Source organism: Stegostoma tigrinum, chromosome 40 (genome assembly GCF_030684315.1).
Source record: "Stegostoma tigrinum isolate sSteTig4 chromosome 40, sSteTig4.hap1, whole genome shotgun sequence".
NCBI lineage: Eukaryota > Metazoa > Chordata > Chondrichthyes > Orectolobiformes > Stegostomatidae > Stegostoma > Stegostoma tigrinum.
Window position 1 is genome coordinate 5,201,701 of NC_081393.1, and position 18,364 is coordinate 5,220,064.

The window sequence follows — 18,364 nt, forward strand, 5'->3', positions numbered from 1 at the left end:
AATGGAACGGGATGAAGGGAGGGGGGTAGGGACAGAGGGAAAGGGAGAGAGGGAAATGGAGAGGGAGAAAGGGAGGGGGAGAGAGACTGAGAGAAAGGGAGGGAGGGAAATGGAGAGGGAGAAAGGGAGGGGGTGAGGGATGGACAGAAAGGGAGGGAGGGAAATGGAGAGGGAGAAAGGGAGGGGATGAGGGACGGACAGAAAGGGAGGGAGGAAACGGAGTGGGACAAAGGAGGAGGGAGAGGGAGAAAGGGACGGAGAGAAAGGGAGGGAGGGAAATGGAAGTGGAGAAAGGGAGGGGGAGAGGGACAAAGAGAAAGGGAGGGAAATGGAGGGGGAGAAAGGAGGGGGGAGAATGGTAGAGGGAGAAAGGGAGTGGGGGAAAGTGTCGGGGAGATAGGAAGAGGATGGCACGGAATGATTTGTTATCAGGAACAAGGGAAATTCTCCTCCTTTGCGAGGTCAATACAAGTACCTTACACTCCTGGCAGCAGGTGCCTTCAGCACATTGCACTCCCTCTCGTAGCCTGCAGGTCTGAGCATCACAGCATGGGTTCAGGCACTCCTGTGGATAGCAAAACACCAGGATGGTCAAACACCATTGCCACATTTTGGCAAAAACACTGTGAGAAACATCCATTCTCCAGCTTCTTCTCAACTGCTGTCAGCCCATTGGACTACTGGACATTGTGACCACTCTCTCATTGGCTGCTTCGTCCTTGGCCCCTTTCCTCTCAGGCCATGCCAACCCTCTGAGACCTAACCCCCCCCCTACCCCTGTAGCCATGCATTTCCCATGGCTAGCCCAGCTGACCTGTACATCCCCTGACACTATGGGTAATTTAGCATGGCCAAACCACCCTAGCCTGCACATCTTTGGACTGGGGGAGGAAACCCACGCAGACACGGGGAGAATGTGCAAACTCCACACAGACAGTCACCCCGAGGCTGGAATCGAACCCGGGTCCCAGGCGATGTCAGGCAGCAGTGCTAGCCACTGAGCCACCGTGCTGCCTTCAGATCATTATCTGTCTCTCCCAGATCATTTTGGAATCAGAGAAACACAGAAATAAGGAACAGGAGTTGGCCATTTGGCCATTTGAGCCTGCTGCACCATTCAGTAGGAGGCTGGATGACCATCCAACTCAGTTTCTTCAGACCCTTTACCCCTTTAGCCACAAGAATTATACTTCACTCCTTCTTGAAAATATGCAACCTTTTTTACCTCAGCCACTTTACATATGGCAAAGAAATCCACTGACTCCCAACTGCCTGAGTGAGGCTGTATCTCCTCTTCTAAATGGCATACCCTGTACCGTTAGACTGGAACTCCTGGTTCTGAACTGGTCAGTCATGGGGAACATCCTTCCCATGTTGACCCCATCCGGTCCTGATTTTATCGATGGGCTCCTAGAGTGATAAAGCCCAGTTTCCTACCTCCGGAGTTCCACAGTCACACTCCTCCCCTCTCTCCAGGAAGCGATTCCCGCAGATCGGCCTCGCCACAATCTCGTCCTGCTCGGGTGTATCGCGGAGGCATGTTGCTGTATGGGTCACTACAAACTTCTGTAGTTGCAGGTGGCTGCAGCTACTGAACTCTGTCGGCAGAACTGAGCTGTCAGGAGGAAACAAGGGTCTCGTGTTTAATGCTGCATCCTCCGACACGATCCCACCCCCTCCGTCCCAACTGCAGGGTAGCCTCACACCCAACGGGACAGTCCCTTGGAAAGCTGGGTCAGAGCTCAGAGAACAGAGGGGCTCTCTGCCCGGAACCAGCTGGCTCGAGCGCTCCATGGAGTTGAGGCCGCATTCACCCAACAGCAGCCCCCCCACCCCTCTCCATCACTATGCACCTCGCTCCTGTGTAGACTCTCCAAATTGGTCTACCCACCTGCTCTGAAAACAGCAGGGGGGAACAGAGCATTGGCGAGCGACGAAACTGGCGCAAGCTGGCAGTGCTTCAAAAGGTCAGGATTTCAAAGCTGGGCAAGACCAGGAATTTTCCAAAGGAGAATAGTTCAAGTTCAAAGGACAGAAGGGCTGGGTGGTGACTCAGGTGTGCAACTGGAGCAATTTTTCTCTCGTCATTTCTCTGCAAAGGAACCCCCGAGCAAAAAGCGATGGCTGGGTTGTAAAAGGAACAAGGCTGCGTTGTATGGGTGTGATGGAGTTAGAGGAAAATGTCACAAAGCCAGCTCTTCGTCAGGGCAAAGGTTCACAATGAAAGAACTGAATCATCCACTCCATTCACCCTTCCTTCAGCAGTTTCTGACAAACAGCGCTTCCTATTGGCTCAGCGTCTCAGTGAAAAAGAAATAAAAACAAGGAACGAGAGTTGGCCATTCGGCCCCTCGAGCCTGCTCTACTATTCAATGGGGCCATGACCAATCTGATTTAAGCCTGAAGTCTACATTCCTGCATATCCCCCTCCATGATCAGGCCTTAAAAAATATTTTGTGACTCTGGTTATGAGCTTAAGGAGAGCTAGAAAGAAGTGTGCTTTGCTTACCACACTAGTTTTTTTTGTAATATTGCCAAAGCTTCTGCAAGCGGTGAAGGAGACATACCTAGTGTTGGCTTTCATAGTGAGAGCACTCGAGTACAGGAGCAGCGATGCCTTGCTGCAATTGTACAGGGTTTTGGTGAGAGACCAAAACTGGACTATTCTGTGCAGATCCTTTTCTCAGGATGATGCCTGGTGATTAAGAGAGTGCAAAGCATGTTCACCAGCTGGATTCCTGCACTGGCAAAACTCGATCAGCTCGGAACGGTCACCGGACCCGAAACGTTAACTCTGTTCAGGTGCTGCCAGACCTGCTGAGCTTTTCCAGCAACTTTGTTTCTGTTCTGGATTGGTTAGGATTGTGTTCACTGAAGTTAAGAAGGAGAGGGTGGGGGTTGGGGAAGATCTCAAGGAACCCTGGAAAATTCTCAGCAGATTAAACAGGGCAGACACCGGAAGGATGTTTCCAATGAGCAGGAAACAGGGCTCACACTCTTAAGGATACACAGTAGGCCATCTCGGGCTGGGATGAGGACAGCGGGGTGCCTGTGGAATTCAGAAAGCAGTCAAAGCTAAAATGTTGTATGTTTTCAGGGAGGAGTTAGATATAGTTCTTAGGGCTAAAGGGATTGAAGGTTAGGGGTGAAAATGGGAACTGGGGATGGAGTTGGTCATATTAATGGCAGAGTGGGCTCGAAGGGCCGAACGGCCTCCTCCTGCACCCATTTCCTGTGTCACTATATTTCGACTCAATCATTTGTGGCCTCAGTCTAGTCTTCACCCCTTCAAGGGAATCAGTCAGACTCACCTCAGAACTGGAGACATGATGCAGGGTTCAGATTTACATAAGCAAGTGTTATCATCATGGTTCATGCCCAGATTGTGGCCCATCTCATGTGCCATCGTCGATGCAACTCCGTGCACGTTTCTGGAGTGATCCTGTGGGAGAAGGTTCACCATTCAGCAGAGGGTACACAGTTCAATGCTATCGCCAGCAGATTTCAGACAGGTCAGTCGCTGTCCCACCCTGGCTCCTGTTGGGCACTTCGAAAACTGCACCCCGCTCTCCCAGACATCAGTAAGCCTCCTCATCCTTGACACCAGATAATATCGCCTAGCCTCATGCCTGCCCGAGCTGATCCACTGCAGAAGGCCTCGCGCCTCCTCCTGTTTTTGCCTCTGGACCTGGTTGCTTCCACCTTCTCTCAGCTGGCCTCTGACCTCGGGAAACTTCAGACCATCCAGACTTTGAGCTGTCTGGTCTCCTGGCAACATCCCAGCTCCTGTCTCACCTCACGCTCCAGATTCTGGCTGGCCTGCATTAATGGCTCTGTTTTAAAATCCTCACCCCAGCCTGACCTCAGGAGGCCTCTCCAGCCCTGCCACCCGCGGAGGCGTCAATGACTCTTGAGTTTTTCCCCATCACCCTCTGAGAGGCAGCCACTTTTGCAGTCAGAATGTGCCCTGGAAAAGTCCGCTGAACGCTTTCCCAAAATGGTCCCTGAACTCCCCTGATCCGGCTTTCCACCATCTCTCCGGAACTATTCCTCAAAGTGGACTGGTCTCACATTTTGCCTGAAACATCTCACACCACACTGCATGTACCTTTCGGAGGTAGCTCCTTCCCAGTCACTGCCACACTGACACGGGTGTGTTGTGGCCACTACCGATTATTGTGAACCTACTGGGGAAGCAGATCTGCCATCCTTAGCTGGCCTAGCCCTGCATGTGACTCTATCTGCTGCACACAACAATGTGGTTGACTCCTAAATGCTGACGCGCCCGCGCCCCCCCCCCCCAACCTCCCCAGGACAACAAGAGATGGGCAGCGAAAACGCTCCCAGCCAGTGATGCTTCGTCCCGTGCACAAATATTTTACGAACGTCTCCAACACTTTCCAGCTCACCTTGTCAACTATTCAGCGAAGGTGGGTGACGAGAAGGATATCGGTCGTGGCAGCAAACTGAACCTGACACTTTTTGGCAGAACGTCAGCATCGTTGGGGGAGGCCCGAGCACTCGGTGACTCCATACACACATGTCCTACAATCAAAGAACTCCTTGGGACTTCTCTTCAACTGTGGATGGTGGTGGCATCACTGGGCCATTCAGAGAGTTTAGTTAAACAAGGGACCCTTCTTAATTCCTTCCTCACATGACTCACTGGTTAGTCACTGTGGGTCTGGAGTCACATGTGAGCCAGATCATGTTGACATAGCTGATTTCCTTCCCTAAAAGACCTCAGTGTAGCAGATGGGTTTTCCCCCAAACATGTCACTCAGTGGTTGGCACTGCAGCCTCACAGCGCCAGGGACCCGGGTTCGATTCCAGCCTCGGGTAACTGTCTGTGTGGAGTTTGCACATTCTCCCCGTATCTGCGTGGGTTTCCTCCGGGTGCTCCGGTTTCCTCCCACAGTCAATAGGTGTGCAGGCTAAGTGGTTCGGCCATGCTAAATTGCCTGGTGTTCAGAGATGTGTGGGTTATGGGGGGGTAGGTTTGGGTGGGATGCTCCAAGGGGCGGTGTGGACTTGTTGGGCCAAATGGCTTGTTTCCACACTGTAGGGAATCTAATCTAATCACTGTGTTAGCATGTCCAGATTCTTCTGGAATTCAAATTCGACCATTGCCCCTGCGGCTGGATTTGAACCTGGGTCCCCAGAGCCTGGCCTATGGTCTCTGGATTAACAGTGTGTTGACACGAGCACCAAGCCATCGCGTTCCTTACCTGATTGATAGCACCAGAACCTCCCGTGCACATGGCACTCACTTGAGCCAGGCCGATGGTGTCACCAATGAAGTCCACGTGCCTGCAACAACAGGAACGACAGGAAGACAAGCTGATTCTTCGCTGCACTGCGACCACCGCGCCCCTCCCCAGAAATGACACCTTGTAGTTTGGGAAAAGGGGAGCTTCTTCCATAGCCATCCTAGCTCTGATTAGCTGCCAGTTCCCAACATAAACCCGCACACAGGACTCCCCTGGCCAGCCATCAAGAAAAGCCCAAAATAAATCTATACTCGTTGGTGTGAGGTTGGGGGTGTGGGGGGTGGGGAGAGGGTGGATATCTCTAGTACCTGTGATTCCCCCTATCGCAGACAGCCTCACATGTACCATGAGACATCACACCCTCCTCCCTTCGCAAAGCCATGGGCAGGTGGAGCAGTCTCTCCTTACCACCGCTCACAGTGTCCACAGTCTCTCTTAATCAGTGCTCAAACTGCATCCTTCACCAAAGAACAGGACCAGAAATAGGCCATTCAGCCCGTCGAATCTACACCACCTTGAAATGAGCTCATGGCGGATCTAATGATCTTAAGCTCCACTTTCTTGCTTTTTCTCCTTGATTAAACAAAAATTTCGTCCACGCGCATATATCTTAACAATAGAATGAACAACATGATAAAGAGCTACCAGCCTTGGTTAACTTTGTGTATCTGCAGGGGCCAGTAAAGAATGAGCAGGACTCTTCTGTTGGGCTTCCTAACCCTCCACAGTCCTGTGCAACGACAGAAATAAAACACGAACTAGGAGGCTGGCTCCTGGAGATAGCGCTGACACTTACGTGATGAACTGAATGTTGTCATGTTCCTTTCTCGGCAACAATTTCGTTCTGCGCCACTCCAACATGCTTGTCAGCGTGCGACCAGAATCCTTTTCAACCAAGAACTGATCCCTGCTGGACCAGATCTCCAGACCAATCAAAGCCACGTGGGTCCTCAACGGTTTGTAAAGCTGTGGGGAAGAGACAGAAAGGGAAGTGCGTCTTCTCTAGAGTGGATGGTGGGACTTCGGGTGAGGATTCGTGTCTCGGTCCAAGAAGGATGGGCAGTCACCGGCGCGGTCAGATGGCCAGCAACAGAAATAGCAATAAGACTGGTTCAGAGCCGCAATCAAGCATGCTGGGAATGTTGGTCAAGAGGGTTGATCTCTGACCTTGGTTAAAACTGCAGCCAGATCATGTCGTGAGCTGTCCTGCAATCTGTGACCCGCAGTTTCCTGCTTTGATCAAACACGGGAGGTGTCACGGTGGTATCTGCGAGACAAACTGTCACCAGCTACAGAGTGCAGAGTGTGGCTGTTTACAACTTGGTGTAAACATTTTGGAGCTGTCTACCTGTCAACTCCATTGGCCGGGATCCAACCATATGACCAGGGCTTCGGTCAATTCATTAGCTGCGTGCCAGAGAAGGTTCTGGAAGGACAGGCACATTTTGAGATAAACATTAGTGCAGGAATGGCTGTCGTGGCCAACATTTGAGGAGGACATGGTCCTTCAGAGAGGCCAACAAACCATGAAGCAAAATCTGCTCCGAGAGCAAATCTCGGCCACATCCCTCGAATCCAGGCAGTATTTGTTTTGGGCCCGACTTATCAAGTTAAAGATGGACTAAATGTGAATTAAGTTAAAGTTGGGTGAGGTTAAATGAAGTGAATTAAAGCTGCAGTTTGAAGAAAATGCTGCAGTGAATGTATCGGGTGTTGGTTACCTAAAGTGTTAAAGAAGGAAGATCTTATTGAATTAAAGTCTGCCTTTTCTCTGTCACACATGGTGAGGTGGTCTGGGCCACGCTTTGTCTGGAAGCAGCTGTCGTGACGGGTTAGCCTGAGCTTCAAAATTCCCTCACTGGCCACTGACTGTTTCGAACAAAATCCCAAGGTTGTGTCATTCACTCCAAATGCAAATGTGTTCCTCTTTCTCGGGGACTCCAGGCAAGTGTGCAGCGACAGTGACAGAGGTAATGGGCTCAAGCCCATTCTTTTCAGCCCCCGTCTCATTAGGAATTCTGTACTGGGCTTCCATCCAGGAATGGGGGTACTCCACCTTTGTACAAAGGTTGGCCCCTTCAGTAACATCTCAGAAGGTGACACTCCTGGCTTCGCACCCTGACCTCGTGACCCAGCAACGGGTCAATCCCCAATGTGGCCATACGATTGCTAATTTAGACCCCACTTCGGAGCATTACAGCAACACACGCACCAGTAATAATCTTTGCCAAGATCTAACTTCTCATTGAAACATCTTGGTAACAGCCTCACTGTCCCCCAAAGCATCAACAATCATTAAAGAAAGCAGAGGAACGCCTTCATCAGTGTTAGAGAATTGGGATCCATTATACAGTAACCAGGATGGGCTTGAGTACAAGAGGTGTTCACTGGATTGTGTGCTAAAGAGCTGAGTTCTTCCACACTGGGGGATTGGTTCCAGTGGGAAAACTGTCGTTCGCGCTAAACTGAAACCTTTGTTCATCTTCTCCACTGCTGGATTCCACACGTGCCTATCGGTTTATTTAACGTGCAGTGTACAAACTTCATTGGGTGAATGATTGAACCCAATCAGATCATTTCAATATTTTGGATAAATGCCCACACAGAATGACTGGGCAAGACAAAATGACTGTGTTTCAAACAAACAAGGAACAACAGTCTCACCATTGAAACAAACAAGTGCTACAGGTTATTGAGTCACAGAGTCATACAGCTTGGAAATAGACCATTTGGTCCAATCAGTCCACGCCATCCATGTTCCCAAAATAAACTAGTCCTAGCTGCCTGCACTTGGCTCATATCCCTGCAGACATTTGTTATTCATGTACACATCCAAATATCTTTTAAATGTTGTATCCACCGCCACCACTTCCTCATTAAGTTCATTCCACACACACAAACTACTGTCTGTCTAAACAAGTCGCCTCTCATGTCTTTGTGACATCTTTCTCCTCTCACCTTAAAATCGCACCCCCTGATCTTGAAAGCCCAATCCTTAAGATGCCTGCCATTCACCTTGTTTATAGCCCTTATGAATTTGGAAACCTCCACAAGGCCACCCTTCAACCTCCTGCGCTCCAGTGGCAAAGGTCCCAAGCTACCCAGCCTCCCCTTGTAACTCAAACTCCCAGCAACATCCTGGTAAATCTCTTCTCAGCCCTGTCCAGCTGGATCATACCCTTCCTGTAGCAGGGCAACCAGAACTGGACACAGGACACACTCACCATCCTCAACATAACGTCCAACTCCCGTACTCAAAGGTCTCAGCAATGAAGGCAAGCTGCGAAACGCTTTCTTAATCTATCTGTGATACAAACTTCAAAGAATTATGTTGTCAGTGTATTTGTACCAGAAGTATGGGAAAACTATCAGTCCCTCACATTCTCCATCCTGACTGGGAAACATGTCACTGTCGCAGGGTCAAAATCCTGGAATTCCCTCCCTCAGGGGCATTGTGGGTCAACCTACTGAACATGGACTGCAGCGGTCCAAGAAGGCAGCTCACCCCCACCTTCTCAGGGGCAACTAGGGACAGGGCAATAAATGTGTTTTTCCAGTGGTACCCATATCTCTTGGTCAGCTATGAAAGTTCATGGAGGGGATGTCTTAATTTGAAAAAAAATGCCGAGCACCTTAACATTTGAAGTAGCATTGAAATATCATTTGTCAGTCTGCAGAGAATCTCTACAAAACGATACATTGTACATTAGTGATCCAGCAGCAATGTCCAAGAGACAGGGCTGAGTGATAGCTAGAAATCCAGAGGTATGTTCTCCAAGAGAGAATACTCCCAGTCCCTCAGGTGAAAGACAGCTTGGGAGCTTTGTGATAAATGAAGGATGGATTCGTCTTTTGCAACAGAAGGGCTCAAACATAAAAAAAATTAGTCTGCTGCTTCTGAAGAAGAAGAAGATGAGCACAATCCTTGAGCGAGGATTGCAGAAAGCACTGGAAAAAAGCAACGAAAATCTAATGTGGAAACTGTTTTAAGAAAGGTTAAAGGAATGGGAGCAGCAGCTGTCACATCAGTGGGAAAGCAGATATCACTCTACCAATGACTTACCAGATTAATATGATTCACTGCCTCAAACACCCTGCTCCTCAGCGCTTCCACAGAGCCAAAGTGCCGATACTGAAAAACAAATCAAGCTTCATAGCCATTATACAGCTATCACTGTACAGTGCAGAGTGCAGGCTACTGAACACAGAATGTTCGATCTCACTTTTTCAGTGAGGAACTGTGAGGCTGCTGTTGTGTCAGAGCTCGAACAACAAACAACAATACAGCGCAGGAACAGGCCACTCGGCCCACATACTTTGCCCTTCCATACTATAACTGCCTTCACTTACAGGATCTGTAACCCTCAGTTCCCTTCCTATTCATGTACGTGTCCAGGTGCATCTCAAATGCTGCTATTGTGTGTGCTTGTCTGGCAGCACGCTCCAGGCACTTTGTGTGAAAAATGTGTCTCGCGCATCTCTTTTAAACATCCCACCCCCTCCCCTCACCTTGAACCTGTATCCCCTCGTAATTGAGCCCCTCCGCCCTCGGAAAAAGCCTCATGCTTTCCACTCTATCCATCCCAATTCAGAATCTTGTAAACAGCTGCCAGATCGCTCCTCCTCCCTTCAACCTCCTGTATTCCAGTGAAAATAAACCCAGTCTATCCAACCTTTCTTCACAGCTAATACCGCCACCCCACCCCCACCCCCACAAGGCAACATCGTGTTGTCGAAACTGACGTCCAGTCTGCCTTCTCAGGAAAGCGCAGAAGATCTCATCACACTGGAATCAGGACAAGACATTCTGGGAACATCGGCTCGAATCCCACCACATGCGATTTGAATCCAACAAAGAAAAGTGGAATTAAAGCTAACCCATTGTCAGGAAAAAACACACGTGGGTACACGAACCCCCTTAGGGAGGGGAAATCTGTCATCCTTACTGGGTCTGGCTTTTATGTGACTCCAGACCCAAGGCAATGTATTGCACCCCCAATGGCCCCCTGAGCGTTGAGCAATAAATGTGAGTCCAGCCAGCAACTTCCCATCATAAAAATAAACTGAAACCACACGGTATGGTCACTACACTGATGCTGGCTATGGGACGTGACAGAGAAACGAACGGGCTTTTCCCTGCATTGTTCATTCCCTGGGCCGAGGGAAATGCTTTGAAGGCCTGAATGTATAATCTATCCATGTCACATTTCCCAGCCAACCGCAGAGATGGCACTTCGTTCACATTTAGCAGGGACTGACACCAAGGAAGGTGGCCAGGAAATTGGAGTTTTTTGCGAAATACAAAGCGAGGCATGGACAGATCCGCAGAATAAGCACAGATACCAAGGTGTGGAGCTGGAGGAACACAGCAGGCCAAGCAGCATCTTACGAGCAGGAAAGCTGATGTTTTGGGTCTGGACTCTTCTTCAGAAATTCACTTCCTCACTTTCTTCTGAAGAAGGGTCCAGATCTGAAACCCCAGCTTGCCTGCTCCTCTGATGCTGCTTGGCCTGCTGTGTTCATCCAGCTCCACACCTTGGTACCTCAGATTCTCCAGCATCTATAGTACTACTATCTCTGTAGAATAAGCATGTTATTGGAAAACCATGAAGTGTGAGCAGTGGCACTGGGACATGGATGATGGTGTCTTGTACACACATCGACATTTACAGCACAGAAGGATGCTGTTTGCCCATCCTACCCGTACTGGTCAATGAAGATCTAATCCCATTTCAAGCTCTTGGCCCATATCCCTGGAGGGTCTGGCAATGGAAGTGATACCAAAATGCTGCTGAAATGTTACAAGAGTTTCTAACTCAGCCACGGTTTCAGGCAGCGAGTTTCAGACTCCTATCTCTCCCTGGGGGAAAAATTTTCTCCTCAGCTTTCCTCATTGCTTTCCACCTCTTAGCTACAATCAAACCCCCTGATTAGTGATTCCTCTGCTCGTGGAAAAATGTGTCCATCCCACCTGTACCCCTTATGATCTTGTGCTCCACCAATAGACCCCCTCTCAATCTGAGTGTAAGAATCTCTGAGGAAAGACATGGGACAGTCTGAGCGAGAGGGGGAGAGATGTATTGAGGACAGATATGTACTCACATGTTAAATAAAGAAGTTTTGAAGAATGCTACTGGAGTTTGGTCTCAGTCTCTCACTGTGAGAGGAAAGCCATGCAGCTCCAGAACAGTTCACCAGTTACATACTGCACAAACTGGAGCTGAAATATGATTCAGTTTGGGTAGGGGGCTGTGCCCTACGCTTCGAAATGAACAGACCCGGAGAACAGTGAAATATTACATCGGGCCTCACGCTCAGGCGACTGGGCTTATTTCCACTCTTAATGTCATGAGGTGAGTGATGGTCTGAGGAAGGTCAGAAAAAGGGGGACGCACTTTGCAAGAGGGCCAACAGGTGAAGAGGGAGGGAGCATTGGGACATCTGTGTCTGCCATAGCGTGAATGAGAGCAGATAAAATTCCTCAAACCCTTCCCATGAGAGGGTACCTCTCAAACCTTCCAGTCCCCTGGGAGCCGCCATCTCCAATGGAGCACTTCTCTGAAAAGATAAGGGTGGGGTGTTGGGTTGGTGGCAATGTCACTGGACAAAGGAACCAGAACTCCAGGCTCTGGGGGCCTCAAATCCTACCCCAGCTGAAGGTGAAATCTGACCACAACAAGAATCTGGAATTAAACGCTCGTCCAATGGCAACTACATTTGTTTTCCAAGCCCAGCTGGTTCACTCTTGTCCTTTAGGGAAGGAGATCTGGCCTGAAGTGACTAGAAACCCACTCTTGGCTGCCTTCTGAAATGGCCACAGAAAACCCACTCAGGTCAAGGGCACTAAACACCAGTGTTGCCTCCAGCCCTCGCACGACATGACAAACAGGAGGCAAAGGTTGGTGTTTTATAGGGCTCTCGAAGATTGGAAAAGGGTTGGGTTGGGTAGATTTTAGAAGGGGGTTGATCACAAAGGGTCGGGGGTAGGACCACCACAATTCACTCCAACGGGGAACCGAGCCACTAACCCAGAGAGTGGTGAAAGTGTGGGACCTATTCCCGCACCAAGGGATTACCACAAGTCCTGAGGATACACCGAGGGGAAGCTGGATAGAAGTACAAGGCAGGAAGGAAGGGGACAGTGTGCTCAAAGATAGAAGTGAAACAGGATGGGCAGAGGTGGCTGGTACTGAGCATTCAGTCATGTTGAACCGTCTATTTCTGTGCTCTACATTCAACATCAGGTTACTGACCCCACTCTCCTCAGACTGCAGCTCAGGATTCTCACCAGGATGTGACAAATTGTTGGAACGAAGACTCCCAGGCAGCTCTGCCCCGCTCTGCTTGGAAGTGACAGTCACAGGTACTGCCGCTAGCACTGGGCACGGGGATACGAGCAGCAGACACCCAGCCTGACTGTGAGTGCAGGGACAGAAAGGCACGCTCACCTCTGAGTTATCAGCCACCACATACATTTCAACGTATTTCTTCGCTTGAAGAAAATTGGTCCTCTGGAAGGAAGAGCAAGAGAGAATGAAAGCCAGCAGAATTCACTCTCGGTACCGTCAGAGCAATTGCTGACAACTGTAAGAACATCCGGCCCATCAAGCCTGCTCCCCCATCCAACAAGATCATGTTCGTGGTCTCAGTTCCACTTACCTCTCCTGCTCACCATAACCCTTAATTCCTTTCCTGTTCAAAAATTTATCTAACTTAGCTTTAAAAGCATTCAATGAGGAAACCTCAACTGCTTCACTGGCCAGTGAATTCCACAGATTCACAACCCTTTGGGTGAAGAGGTTCCTCCTCAACTCAGTCCTAAATCTGCTCCCCTTTTTGAGGCCGTGCCCCCCTGTTCCAGTCCCACCCACCAGTGGAGGCAACCTTCCTGCTTCTATCTTACCTATTCCTATTCCCTTCATCATTTTGCATGTTTCTATGAGAATCTCTCTTGTTCTTCTAAATTCCAATGAATATAATCCCAGCCCACTCTGTCTCTCCTCATAAGCCAGCCTCTCAACTCTGGAATCAACCTGGTGAATCTACTCTGCACCCCCTCCAATGTCAGGCCATCCTTTCTCAAGTAAAGAGACCAAACCTGGACACAGTACTCCAGGCGTGACCTCACCAGCACCTTGTACAGCTGCAACATAACCTCCCTGCTTTTAAACTCTATCCCTCCAGCAACGAAGGACAAAATTCCATTTGCCTTCTACATTACCTGCCATACCTGCAAATAAACTTTGTTCAATTCATGCACCAGGACAAAGAAACACAAACACTGAAGATAGGAGCAGGAGGGAGGCCATTCAGCCCTTCAAGCCTGCTTCACCATTCTTCATGATCATGGCTGATTGTCCAACTCAGTAGCCTAATCCTGCTTCCTCCCCATAACCTTTGATCCCGTTTTCCCTAAGTGCTATATCTAGTTGCCTCTTGAAAACATTCAATGCTTTGACTTCCCGTGGTAATGAATTCCACAGGCTCCCTGCTCTTTGGTTGAAGAAATGTTTCCTCATATCTGTCCAAAATGGTCTACGTCCAATCCTCAGACTGTGACCCCTGGTTCTGGACACACCCACTACTGGGAACATCCTCCTTGCATCTACCCTGTCCAGTCCTGTTAGAATTTTATAAGTCTCTATGAGATCTGTCCTCATTTGTCTGAACTCTAGGGAAAACAATCCCAAACTAGTCAATCTCTCTCATACATCAGAACTGTCATCCCCGGAATCAGCCTGGTAAACCTTCGCTGCATTCCCGTGAGAGTAAGAACATCCTTCCTCAGGAAAGGAGACCAAAACTGCACACGATATTCACCAAGGCCCTGTATAACAGCATCAACACATCCCTGCTCCTGTACTCGAAACCTCTCGCAATGAAAGCCAACGTACCATTTGCCTTTTTTACTGCCTGGGGCACCTGTATGCTTACCTGCAACACACACGGCCCTCTGCACAGCAGCATACTGCAATTTTTGTACAGTTCAAATAATAGATGTTTTGCCGTTATTCCTACCAAAGCCACATTTATCAACATTGTATTCCTTCTGCCAGACTTTGCCCACTCACTTAACCTATCGATATCCCTCTGCAAACTTTCAGAGTTCCTTGCACACTTGTTCTACCACTCATTTTAGTGTCATTCGCAAACTTTGGCACAATGCCTATGGTCCAAAACCAAACCATCGATTCAAATTGTAAACAACTGCGGTCCCAGCACTGGTCACTGAGGCACAACACTCATTACTGATCACCAACCAGAAAAAACACTCATTTATCCCCACTCTTTCCTTTCCTGTGAGCTAACCAATCCTCGACCTGGGATCACACATTGCTCAGCACACCCTGCACCTTTATCTTTTGCAGCAATCACACCTGGAAACAAACAAATTGAGGTCAGAGTTCAGAACACAAACTCAAAAAGTTGCTTCTATGTTAGTTGCTTCAGTGACAGACTGGAATTTAATCGAATCGTTCAAATAGTTTATATACAGAATAACAGATACTCCAGGAGGGAGTTACAGACTGGAATCTAATCGAGGGGTTCAGGATGGTGTATATACAGAATAACAGATACCCCAGGAGGGAGTTACAGACTGGAATCTGATCGAGGGGTTCAGGATGGTTTATATACAGAATAACAGATACCCCAGGAGGGAGTTACAGACTGGAATCTAATTGAGGGGTTCAGGATGGTGTATATACAGAATAACAGATACCCCGGGAGGGAGTTACAGACTGGAATCTGATCGAGGGGTTCAGGATGGTTTATATACAGAATAACAGATACCCCAGGAGGGAGTTACAGACTGGAATCTAATCGAGGGGTTCAGGATGGTGTATATACAGAATAACAGATACTCCAGGAGGGAGTTACAGACTGGAATCTAATCGAGGGGTTCAGGATGGTGTATATACAGAATAACAGATACCCCAGGAGGGAGTTACAGACTGGAATCTAATTGAGGGGTTCAGGATGGTGTATATACAGAATAACAGATACCCCGGGAGGGAGTTACAGACTGGAATCTAATCGAGGGGTTCAGGATGGTGTATATACAGAATAACAGATACCCCAGGAGGGAGTTACAGACTGGAATCTAATTGAGGGGTTCAGGATGGTGTATATACAGAATAACAGATACCCCGGGAGGGAGTTACAGACTGGAATCTAATCGAGGGGTTCAGGATGGTTTATATACAGAATAACAGATACTCCAGGAGGGAGTTAGAGACTGGAATCTAATTGAGGGGTTCAGGATGGTTTATATACAGAATAACAGATACCCCAGGAGGGAGTTACAGACTGGAATCTAATTGAGGGGTTCAGGATGGTTTATATACAGAATAACAGATACCCCAGGAGGGAGTTACAGACTGGAATCTAATCGAGGGATTCAGGATGGTGTATATACAGAATAACAGATACCCCAGGAGGGAGTTAGAGACTGGAATCTAATCGAGGGGTTCAGGATGGTTTATATACAGAATAACAGATACCCCAGGAGGGAGTTACAGACTGGAATCTAATCGAGGGATTCAGGATGGTGTATATACAGAATAACAGATACCCCGGGAGGGAGTTACAGACTGGAATCTGATCGAGGGGTTCAGGATGGTTTATATACAGAATAACAGATACCCCGGGAGGGAGTTACAGACTGGAATCTAATCGAGGGATTCAGGATGGTTTATATACAGAATAACAGATACTCCAGGAGGGAGTTACAGACTGGAATCTAATCGAGGGATTCAGGATGGTGTATATACAGAATAACAGATACTCCAGGAGGGAGTTACAGACTGGAATCTAATCGAGGGGTTCAGGATGGTTTATATACAGAATAACAGATACTCCAGGAGGGAGTTACAGACTGGAATCTAATCGAGGGGTTCAGGATGGTGTATATACAGAATAACAGATACCCCGGGAGGGAGTTACAGACTGGAATCTGATCGAGGGATTCAGTATGGTTTATATACAGAATAACAGATACTCCAGGAGGGAGTTACAGACTGGAATCTAATCGAGGGATTCAGGATGGTTTATATACAGAATAACAGATACTCCAGGAGGGAGTTACAGACTGGAATCTAATCGAGGGATTCAGGATGGTGTATATACAGAATAACAGATACTCCAGGAGGGAGTTACAGACTGGAATCTAATCGAGGGGTTCAGGATGGTTTATATACAGAATAACAGATACTCCAGGAGGGAGTTACAGACTGGAATCTAATCGAGGGGTTCAGGATGGTGTATATACAGAATAACAGATACCCCAGGAGGGAGTTACAGACTGGAATCTAATCGAGGGGCTCAGGATGGTGTATATACAGAATAACAGATACCCCAGGAGGGAGTTAGAGACTGGAATCTAATCGAGGGGTTCAGGATGGTTTATATACAGAATAACAGATACCCCAGGAGGGAGTTACAGACTGGAATCTAATCGAGGGGTTCAGGATGGTTTATATACAGAATAACAGATACCCCGGGAGGGAGTTACAGACTGGAATCTAATCGAGGGATTCAGGATGGTTTATATACAGAATAACAGATACCCCAGGAGGGAGTTACAGACTGGAATCTAATCGAGGGGTTCAGGATGGTTTATATACAGAATAACAGATACCCCGGGAGGGAGTTACAGACTGGAATCTGATCGAGGGGTTCAGGATGGTTTATATACAGAATAACAGATACCCCAGGAGGGAGTTACAGACTGGAATCTGATCGAGGGGTTCAGGATGGTTTATATACAGAATAACAGATACTCCAGGAGGGAGTTACAGACTGGAATCTAATCGAGGGATTCAGGATGGTGTATATACAGAATAACAGATACCCCAGGAGGGAGTTAGAGACTGGAATCTGATCGAATCGTTCAAATGGTTTATATACAGAATAACAGATACCCCAGGAGGGAGTTAGAGACTGGAATCTAATCGAGGGATTCAGGATGGTTTATATACAGGATAACAGATACCCCAGGAGGGAGTTACAGACTGGAATCTAATCGAGGGATTCAGGATGGTGTATATACAGAGTAACAGATACCCCGGGAGGGAGTTACAGACTGGAATCTGATCGAGGGGTTCAGGATGGTTTATATACAGAATAACAGATACCCCAGGAGGGAGTTACAGACTGGAATCTGATCGAGGGGTTCAGGATGGTTTATATACAGAATAACAGATACTCCAGGAGGGAGTTACAGACTGGAATCTAATCGAGGGATTCAGGATGGTGTATATACAGAATAACAGATACCCCAGGAGGGAGTTAGAGACTGGAATCTGATCGAATCGTTCAAATGGTTTATATACAGAATAACAGATACCCCAGGAGGGAGTTAGAGACTGGAATCTAATCGAGGGATTCAGGATGGTTTATATACAGGATAACAGATACCCCAGGAGGGAGTTACAGACTGGAATCTAATCGAGGGATTCAGGATGGTGTATATACAGAGTAACAGATACCCCAGGAGGGAGTTAGAGACTGGAATCTAATTGAGGGGTTCAGGATGGTTTATATACAGAATAACAGATACCCCAGGAGGGAGTTAGAGACTGGAATCTAATTGAGGGGTTCAGGATGGTTTATATACAGAATAACAGATACCCCAGGAGGGAGTTAGAGACTGGAATCTAATCGAGGGATTCAGGATGGTTTATATACAGGATAACAGATACCCAGGAGAAGTTACAGTCTGGAATCTAATCAAGGGATTCAGTTGGTTTACATGTACACTAAGAGGTCATTGGCAGGGACTGGAATCTGATGAACAGGTTTATTTGGCTGTGTTATCCAGTTGTAGTTGTGGATATTGTTGAGTTGAGGCTGTGTTTCGGTGATTGAAATACTGGGCGATGATGAGATGATTGGTCGCTCACTGCCCCATTGTTCCAGCTTGCTGAATGGAGGACCGGTCAGTTCTCTCTGTGAAACAGTGTCAGGCATTGAGCTGCCTACACAGTCCGTCGTCTGAATGAAACATTCACCCCTCTCCCACGCTGAACTCTTACACTCTGCAAAGCTGGACCCTGTCACTCTGTGGGAACCCAAGCACAAACACAGATTCCAGC

At 48.1% G+C, this 18,364-nt stretch overlaps 1 protein-coding gene across 1 annotated transcript in view; it reads right to left on the bottom strand.

Annotated features, from left to right (window-relative positions):
• Positions 1-18,364, bottom strand: part of LOC125447955 (zinc metalloproteinase-disintegrin-like crotastatin) — a 66,062-nt gene that overhangs the window by 30,614 nt on the left and 17,084 nt on the right. Inside the window, exons 7-13 of the mRNA XM_059641128.1 lie at positions 12,719-12,781; positions 9,334-9,402; positions 6,067-6,236; positions 5,229-5,310; positions 3,312-3,442; positions 1,438-1,615; positions 476-565 (exon numbers count right to left, since the gene is read on the bottom strand). Coding sequence (XP_059497111.1) covers positions 476-565; positions 1,438-1,615; positions 3,312-3,442; positions 5,229-5,310; positions 6,067-6,236; positions 9,334-9,402; positions 12,719-12,781 — 783 coding nt within the window. The remainder of the gene's footprint in view (positions 1-475; positions 566-1,437; positions 1,616-3,311; positions 3,443-5,228; positions 5,311-6,066; positions 6,237-9,333; positions 9,403-12,718; positions 12,782-18,364) is intronic.